This window comes from Corticium candelabrum, chromosome 5 (genome assembly GCF_963422355.1).
Source record: "Corticium candelabrum chromosome 5, ooCorCand1.1, whole genome shotgun sequence".
NCBI classification, from domain to species: Eukaryota; Metazoa; Porifera; class Homoscleromorpha; order Homosclerophorida; family Plakinidae; genus Corticium; species Corticium candelabrum.
The window spans coordinates 5,199,779-5,209,896 of NC_085089.1; the positions used below are offsets into that span (position 1 = coordinate 5,199,779).

The 10,118-nt window shown below is 40.7% G+C and overlaps 1 protein-coding gene across 1 annotated transcript in view; it reads left to right on the top strand.

The window, feature by feature from the left end:
• The window catches only part of LOC134180292 (transmembrane protein 62-like), a 6,565-nt gene extending 4,160 nt beyond the window's left edge, over positions 1–2,405 (top strand). Inside the window, exons 8-14 of the mRNA XM_062647419.1 lie at positions 235–387; positions 440–602; positions 663–776; positions 844–937; positions 1,488–1,574; positions 1,666–1,784; positions 2,034–2,405. Of these exons, the coding sequence (XP_062503403.1) occupies positions 235–387; positions 440–602; positions 663–776; positions 844–937; positions 1,488–1,574; positions 1,666–1,784; positions 2,034–2,312 (1,009 nt within the window). The 3' untranslated portion in view covers positions 2,313–2,405. The remainder of the gene's footprint in view (positions 1–234; positions 388–439; positions 603–662; positions 777–843; positions 938–1,487; positions 1,575–1,665; positions 1,785–2,033) is intronic.
• The last annotated feature ends 7,713 nt before the right edge of the window (positions 2,406–10,118 follow it).

Genomic DNA, 10,118 nt, shown 5'->3' on the forward strand with positions numbered 1-10,118 from the left:
CATACATGCTAATGTCTTTACTGGCATTATAGACTGTTGCGCTATCGGTAGATCCTGATGTATCAGTTTGTTGTGCTCAACCAGATCAGTCTCGTTTGTACAGTCTGTTACAAGTTACCAATTAATATATTTGTTATCTATTGATTTATTAATTAGTTAGCAAGTTGTTGTAATACATTCTGACAACGGTTTGAAACTGTAGCTGCTGACTCTACTTTTTTCATTTAATCTCAGATTTCGAGTGATTGCAGTTGATCATGACCTGATGTCATTTACTGATGCGTCATTTGGAAATTGGCCAATAATTCTTGTGACTAACCCAAAAGATGCTCGTTATATCTCTGCATTAGAGCCATGGCAAAGAATGATACACTCGACACACATTCGGTAACAAACCTTCAGTTTCACAACAACTCCATCTTATGTATCTCATTTTTAGAATTTTGATTTTCTCTCCAACCTTGGTAGAGTCTGTCTTGGTATCTATTGATAACGGAGTGGTCAACACTAAAGCAAACCAAGTGGGTGGACCTCTGTTTGTTGCATCGTGGGAGCCAAATCATTTCCACAGTGGTCTGCACACTATCACAGTTACAGTAAAGGTTGTTGTTAATATGTAATGAGATGAGGTTGGTATGTTTGAGATTGTGTCATAATGCCAGGATACAGACGGTCATGCCACAAGTATCACACAACCATTTTCATTGGATGGTTCTAGGATGACATTGAAATCTGCCTTGTCATCGTTTATTCTCCTTACTGATTTCTGCATTTTGGTACGGCAAAGTCTATTACTTAGTGAAATGTATGTCAGCATTTTTTTGATTTATGGTGGTTCTCCAGGGTCGAGTTCTGTTTGTCTCTTCACTACTATTCGTTATTGTTCCCTTGATTGTGGCAAGGTTTGCTTCTAGCTGGATTCAATCAAAAAAGCAAGGTGGGTTTGACTCATTTGCTTGTCTTTCTGGAGCTTGCCATGCAGGTTTTGTATGAAATTGGGAATTACTGTGCACCAATAGGGGCCCCGGGAGACATAGGGGAACCAGTCATAACTAGCACCAGTGAGATGGATGGAGAGATACTTTAATTTGTTGTAGGCCACTCTAATATGATTTATTGTTTACCGTAACAACCATTTTGCATTATGACAGGCTGCTTAAAAGTGACATATCTTACCTTCAAAGAGTAAGAAATGACGTTGAAGGCATGTTCAGAAATAGCAATACAGTAAACAATCAACGCACTAGGGTACCACAGTACACACATTTCAGTCAAAGAAATGCAGTTATAATACCACACTAAACCAGAAGTTCCCCACGGTAGCAGAAAGCGAGACAAACTGAAGACGTGATTAAATACATAAAGAAAATCATACAGTGCTACAACGGATGGGGACAAAATGGGAATGAATGAACTGTGTTGGAATGGCTTTAATTAATTCTGTCAATTTATTTTAAGAGCTTATGTTGTGTTTTGTGTTTATGCAGATACTCTTGCCGATCGTTACATTATTGTAGCATCAAAGAATAGTTTGTTCTATCCTCATGTGATGTATGCTTTCTACTTAGCATTGGGTAAGTTGTTGTGTAATTACTGGGAAATTATTGCTTATAGTTTATATTGACAGTTGAGTTCGCATTTATGTTTACATGAGTTGATGTGTAGGTCCCTGGTTTGTTGGAGAAATTGTGACTGATCACTGGGGAATAGTGTTTGCTTATGGTATCTACGTTGCTGGCCATTTCTTACCAGAGGGTCTCACATTTATCTACGCTTTTATCCAAGTACACTCTTTGTCTTTCTCTCTGTTGTATGTACGTATGCATGTGTATGCATATGTGTGTGTCTATATCATGTATGTACACATAAGTTGTCTGTCTGTCTGTGTTGTCTCTCTTTATGTTTGGCTGGCTTGCTGGCTGGCTATCTGTCTGTCCGCCTGTCTGTCTCTGCTTGTATGTCTTTTTGTTTATCTGTTATTTGTCTGGCTGTAGACCATTGATTATCCTTCGAGTGTAACACTGTTTTTCTAGTTGTTGTTTGTCAATCTTGCTCTGTTGTGGTATACATCATCGTTGATGAATAGCAGACACGTAAGGACCACTGCCAGTGGGCTGTTCAAGTTTACTTCATTGCTAATGCGAGAAAGTATCTTGGTGTGGACAGTTGTGTATCAGTGCTGGTGTGCCTACACAGTGTTTACAGCATACGGCATTTGGGCTATCTTAATCAGTCCAGGTTGTACATGGTCACTTCTTTTTACTGCATATATTGCTGTAAAGAGTAGAGCAGTTTCTAGAATTTATACGTAGTTGTTGTGATGAAAGTAGTACGTAGTAGTTTGATACCTGACCGTAAGGGTTAGCCATGCACTGCAACTTTCACTTCTAAACCTATAAAGTGGAGATTGGCCAAGACAGTGAAAACACAGCGAGTTGTCCTTCAAATTTTTAACATTTCTCCACGAGAGTTATAAAGGGTATGCTGTGTATCTGAGATGTACCCGAGAAAAATATTTTTGAGCAAGTACATATTGATATAGATGCTTTCATCCGTACGTACATGGCTGTACATACACATGACCTTCATCGTCTTTCATTTTGGAGGTCAAGACAGTACGATATTGCGATATCCTGCACACATACAGTGCTTCTCTAGAGTGTACAAATTATCACGAGTGTGCATGTTCCTGTTGTCTAGACTCTAGAGTTTGTCCATCCTTCATCCTTAGAGGTCACAAGTCTATTTACAGAATTGTCTCTTCCGACATCATCTCGAAGTTTTGCGTACACATACATTTAGAGCTGGAATGGCCATGCATTCTCGAAAAAAGTTGTGGCCTGGTAGAGGTCAAAGTGCAAGTCAAAAGTTGCTATCATTGCTGTCAGCTCTTGTCTGTAACCGCCGCAGTACTATTCCTATAGCGCATGTGACGCTGCTGTTGCTGCATGCATGCCTTCTTGCCAAGATTTACTTTTTGTATTGCGTTGACGCTCGAATAAAACTCGGGTCTAGTTAAATGTCTTGACGCTGGTCAGAACGTTACTAAGGTGTTAACTTGTTTACAGTAGATGTTACGTTGGCGTTAATTATATAAGCGGGGTGACGCTCGGCTTGCGTAGTAACTTAGTACACCAGCCACGGGCTGCGTCGTTTTCCATGGTTTAGTACGTGTGCATGTCTTCAAAAGCTTAACCTGCTTATATAGCTTCTTGAGATTTCTCGTACTGAGTCCTGCTCATTACTCAGACCGTGGCTCCAGTACGCAGGTTCCATGCTGATGGCAAACTTTTTTAAATTAAAGTATCCTTGGAATCTCCATCGCTGGTTGATTTTGAAGCGCTCATCTTCTTGACGTTCTGCTTTATAGTAGAAGACTTTCTTGCCTATTACGTGTAGTTTCTCTTCCTCTGTTTGCCTCCTATTCTGTTCACCGGGTACTATTTTGTTTACGCTTTCTGAACCCGTCGTAGCAGCCACTATTTTGTTCATGCACAATTTTTCCCTCTCTATTCGCGTTTTCGTGTCACAAATTTCTAGTGCCCTGTTTCGTTTCTATGGTTCGACAAGCTCTCTGCGAGTGGCCTTGCTGTTAGCTAGCTAGCCGCGGCAGACAAATGACTGTCTCTGGGTAAGAGTTTTCCTATCGTATAGACATCTATAGCATGACATTTGTTTGCATGGACGCCATTTGTTTGATTTCACGGTCTTTTGTTCTACTTGTTTTTGAAGTTCCTTTCAAGATCTCTGCACCTCCTTGGACGCCTGCTCTATTGCACGCATTTTTGTACAGCTCTATCAAAACTTAGTTTCTCCAATTACAACTTAGTTAGTTATTGCATTAACATTTAACATTAACATTGCATTAACATAATAACTGTTGCAATACAGTCCCGTTGCTATCCTCGCGCGGTCAGACCACCGAAAGCAAAGAGAGGCCTAGTGTCGAGGCTAGAAGTATATGCTTTTGGAGATCAAATTGTTGGTTGTGGATTTGGCTCAGCATTAACGTACACGTAGACACAGTGCTTTAGCAGAAGTTTTCCAACCTTTATTGGTTGAGAACAAGAATGTTATTAGAGTGATGAAGTGCAGTGGTTCTAATGAAAGCCGCCCTGGTGATGTTTATCACTCTGATTTTTTAGGGTAGGCCTGCCTATTTTGATATAACAGTCAGAAACTCATTACAGCCATTGTATATGACAAAAGACTGAGCAGCAGTGACTTAGAGAGAGCCAGAGCCACAGCAGAAGCAGGTGAAGAGCAAGAAAAGATTTATATACTACGAGGACAAGTCCTTTACTGCTGGTGGTCTGTTTTCTATCCCTTGGTGGTGAGGCTTTGGGTTCTGGTCTTCATTCAGCATCAAAATTACAAAAGCCATTGTTTCTATGACTTCAGCAGTCAGCAGCCTTAGATTCCACTAAGCTTATCAAAATATAATGCTACAGCTTTCTGTTCAACAAAATTCAAGAATGATGCACAAGAGAATCCAACTTGAAGTACAGGACGTAGATAGTTGTGATGTACCTACTGTATAGTGTATAAAACAATGTTGGGTGGGGATGTTAGGGGGATTGTTGGTATTTGAATTATATATATATATATATATATATATATATATATATATATATATATATATATATATATATATATTCAGATGACTTTTTTGGGATTTGCCTGTTATGTCTGTTTCTGTGCCTTGTTGTAAGGAGCAAGACATATACATCAATAAAATATATATATATATATATCTTCCATTTAACTACCATTGAATTACTGATCTAATATATGCATGTGCATCTACTCATCTGATGCATGATCTGATGTTGCATCTCGCACTCTTGATACGTTCTCAGTTGGTGCAGCAAGAATGGCTACTCCGCCAATCACAGACAAACCAGCCGATCCAAAGAAAAACCATCTGTAGCTGTTAAAGGAATTGTACATGGTATCAATTGCCACTGGACCAACTAGCCCTGCTGCTCCCCACACAAGTGATAAGACACCAAGTGCAGCTATTCGATATTGCATACCAAACACCTCGTGACTAAGACCAGCCATTGTTGATTTGAATGCAGGAAATATCATAAAATATAAAGCAAAGACAGCAATCCCAACGTACTTCATTGATCTATCATTGTGCTGTTGCATAATAAATCCAAGGCTACAAAGAAATGCAGCCTGTGCCAGCAAAGCAATTATCCACACTCGCTTCATGCCAATTTTGTCAGAAAATAATACACAAAGCAGACGCCCAAAAAGAAATGAACTCATCACTACAGCAGACAAGACGTTAATTGGTGCATTATTCTCACTCCATAATGCACGAAGCAAAGGTTCTTGAACAGCAATAACAGCAACAGGTGCTATAATTCCAGCAAACACTCCAATTGAAAGCAACCACAACTTGTAATTTCCAAACAGTCTTCTTAGAACTCGTTGTTCGACAGTGTGAGGGACTTTATCAATGGGTGCCATATGTTCACAATCTGCAGCCACTAGTGGCAACCATGGTGCAGAAAATATAATTTTCAAAATTGCCAGGCAAAAGAAGATGGTTCCAGCATTGACGTGGAAGTCACTAAATGTCTCTCTCAGTAAAATGATGATTTGAGATAGTAACAGTTCACCGACACCAACACTCAAGCCATGGATTCCTCCAGAAAACCCAGGCCAATTGGGCATTGACAACATTGCAAATTCAAAGTTGGCAAAATACACAAGCATTGTAGAAATTCCGTACAAACAAAATGTAGCAATGTAAAGGAGTTCTCCTGCAAGTGCAGTCTGATGACAGGTTAGCACCATGACACCTGCTAATCCAAGGCCCAAGCAATAGAGGATGATAGACATGACGTAATAAAGTCTTACGTGCTTCCTGACTGCAAAGATTCCCAGCATACTACCGACCATCCATCCGGCGGAAACTGCAGACGCTCCGTAGACGGTTGCGGAGTGAGACCAGGGAGGGGAGCAAGCACTAGAGACGGGAATGATGAGATAACTAGTAGAATATGTGTAGCCATTGCCGATTGCATTGAAAACGCACGTGAGAATGACAAGGAAAGGGAGTTTCCTACAGAAATCCAGAGTTCTCTTCCAGCGACTCTGCAACACAATAGGCCTGCAATCTACTTCGCCAGTACTGGGTGGCGTCTCTGTTGCCAGCAAGGCAGCTGTTTCTGTGGACGACATGTGACTCTGTTGCAAATTACATGCAGCGCTGCGGAACTTCTTTATGTGTAGCTACGCATATAATGTCCGGGTTATCAATTCGCAAAGGCAGGTTGCCATAGTACCGGCCTCTCTCATCAGACATTAATGCTTCTGATGCAGCCTCATATTCAACACAGTTGAGAGCCTGCTGTAATTAATAATACGGTAATTATCTAAACAGTTTGCAAGAATTTAACATTCAGCAAACATTCACAACAACATATATAATTATGATAATTAATTAATTATGATAGAGGGAAGACGCAACATTGAACTCTCCAATTATGACGTCTTACAGCTATCTATAAAGCGCGTGATTCAGTTCGCTTCCTGATAGTCGCTAGATCAATTAATGAATGACCAGAGATGACGGGCAATAGCTAATTATAACGATTGAACAGTAAACGTTAATTGTGGTAACTATATTTAAAGTTTCAGTTTGAACAGACACGTCTTCTAAAACACGTGTTTTACAGTCTACGACGTGTCGCGCACTTGTCTACCTCATGTGAGCAACGGGTTCTTGCGTGACGTTTCGCTTGTGTCCTGCGTCTACTAGAAACGCTCGTTTTCTGTACTGTTAATTTTGTTGCTATCTCCCAAGTTCAATTGTCAAGACATTTAATTAGAGAATTTGTCGTCGGCCACTCTGACGTTTAGCTAAAATTTGTGTACGTTGGCAGTGAGCAGTTGCCCTTCTCTAGGTATTTCAGTGCCGAAGAACTTGAAAGTCGTTGATGTTATAAAATATCACTTCGTACAATTTGTTGTTACTGTTCAGCACAGCACCACTACAATCTACAGTAAAGATTGATTCCAGTTGACTAGGCAGAGACATCTGTAGACCGTAGCTATCAAAGTGAACACAAATTTTTGATTAATTAATTGTTTCATTTCCGACCAACTAATTCGGCAGATCCTAGCTATCTTGATCAACATAATCTGCTCGTTCTAGTGGTACATAAGTGACTACCGTTCCACTCACAAATTCTACTTTCACTGGTCGAGTTTGGAGTGCTTCCAAGATGTTGAGACAAGCGATGTATCCCGGATGTCGTACCAGGCTAAGACCAGGCATTTGATTAGTCGGGTCTTCCATAGCCTTGAACAGCTGAGCGTAGAAACTTAAAATGGGATTTTAAAGAATCTGCTGGTGTCAATTATGCCCGCTTTGCACCTGTTGAAGGTTTCCATGTCATAATAGACATTTCCATTGCTTACATTATCAAGAAGGAATTGGAGGCGATCAGCAGATTCTTTTCTTGTACAGCTCAATGCAATGGCAGTTCTAGAGATTCCTTCTTGTTCGCATTAATTAATGATATAATTTCATGCTGAAACAGTAAGGGCACTTAGGGAATTTCATTCTTTTATAATGTTGCTTAGCACGTAATGATGGAAATACCCCACATTTCAAAGCTCTTTAACGTAGCTATGAGCCCTGCCTGCATCTCGGCAGAAAAGGTCTTTGTTTGCATTGCGTTACGAATGCAAACTAGGCAAATAAGATTTTCTCACAGAGAACATCTGTAGCTCAAAGCAAGTATGGTATACCCATCATGATCCAGCAGCGTTTGTAGGTATTCTTTCAATACATTTTCAAACTTCTGGAGCTCACTCACTGCCTTTGATGAGCAGTAGTAGTGTTTTCAGACACCATTACTACTTACAAAAGCTGCTTCACCTCTTTGAAAGCTAGCCTCGTCCCCAGACTCTCTCGCGCTAGTCTTGTCCGGTGCCCGTATGACAATTCCAGGCGCGAAAGAGTCTGGATCATCCCGCCTACTTCCTGCCATATCTCCTTACTAAATGCTCAGTAAGTGTTACCCCCGACGTCATCAACTGTCACCCCCAACGTCATTAATTGTCACCCCCAATGTCATCAAGTGTCCGTAACTTTAAAATCAAATTAGCGTCAGTCTAATCCATTAAACGTACCACACGGGATGCTATGACCATTGTTTGGTGTTTGCAGCATATCCAGCACTTGCAGACAACTGAAGCATGTTGAAAAGGTAAGTCTATGAAGTGTTGGTGACGGCTGTCGTGTAGGCTTGTAGTCTGAGATCTACAATTGGCGGAGTGATTACCTTCTACGTAGTTCACACGCTGCCATTAGCGTTTGCGCGCAGACTAGACTCTGTAGCAAAAAGCGCGCAATGACAAGGGAAGGGGTTGATCTTGACATGAAACTACGGTCTGGATGGTCAACTTGAAGCTTCCAGGGCTATTCTTTCGCGAAAAGATGTATTTGTTTTCATACTTGAAGACTTCTCGAAGGGTAGACCGTAGTTTCCTGTCAAGATCAACCCCTTCCCTTGTCATTGCGCGCTTTTTGCTATAGAATAGAGTCTGCGCGCAAACGGTGTACGTACTGACCGCAAAGGAGATGCGCGTGTGAACTACGTAGAAGGTCATCACTCTGGCAATTGTAGATCTCAGACTACAAGCCTACACGACACCCGTCACCAACACTCCATAGACTTACCTTTTCAACATGCTTCAGTTGTCTGCAAGTGCTGGATATGCCACAAACACCAAACAATGGTCATAGCATCCCGTGTGGTACGTTTATTGGATTAGACTAACGCTAATTTGATTTTGAAGTTACGGGACACTTGATGACGTTGGGGGTGACACTTAGTGAGCATTTAGTAAGGAGATATGGCAGGAAGTAGACGGGATGATCCCAGACTCTCTCGCGCCTGGAATTGTCATACGGGCACCGGACAAGACTAGCGCGAGAGAGTCTGGGGACGAGGCTATTTGAAAGCCACCTGCTCTTCAACAGCATTAGAAACAGCTCTAGATAGCTACAGCTTGTGGGCAATGTAGTAGCAGACATCAACAAAACAAGGAATGTTCTTTCGCATGGAGTCAGCTCCATTGTGCCGACCTCTTATTAGACTGGCACTATCTACCTACCTGCACTAACGAGCAGTTACTTCCAGTTTTGGCTAAGTCTCCTTCGTGGAGTCCAGTATCGAAGGTATGCAGATTGTGATCTCTTCACCTGTGGCACTTGCATCTCCTATATCTTTGACGCCAGCAAAGAAAGTTTTGCAGCACCATTGTTCAAAGACGATTGTAGAATTGTAAACAAGAAGGAACTCTACGGTGCTGATGTGGCTGTTTTGCCGTCAGACAAAGATACAATGAAGTGGCTTCTCTATAACGACAGTGATTGCTCTTCCTTCATGACTCTGAATTGCTAGAACAGTAATCTCTGCATCTATAATCATTGAAGTAGATTTTGCCCATTGGTACGTACAAGGGGCCAAGGGCGTAGCGTGACCTCTAGAAATGGGGGAGGGGATAAACTTAACGATGTTGCGAGCCACGCCTACTTTTATAGACAATTCCATTTTATTGACTTCTAATTGACTGATACGGGAGAATCAGTGGCAGATACTATATATCCTATATATACTATATATACTATATACACTATATATACTATATACTATATATACTATATATGTATACTATATATACTATATATACTATATACTATATATACTATATACATTTCTTGTCCTCATACGCATTTACAATCCACAATTTTTATGACCACGCCTACAAACGATATGGACTATAGCCCGGTCTAGCCCATGCCACGCTACACCCCTGGTACTACACCATTATTTGTTTGAAGGCCACACATTAAAACTAGGGTCTTGAAGCTGCTGAATGTCATTTCTTATTGCTATAAGGTATCTAGGCTGTTCTTCCTTTGGTACGTGGCATCGCTTTATTTATGCAGAAACGTAATCAGATCTTTTACCCTGGCCAAATTGATATTAATATACTAATTACTTATTATTAATTAATTATAAATGTATTTAAATTTATTATTAGTTACATAGTAATTATTTTTAATAGCATTGCCTTCTGTAGGT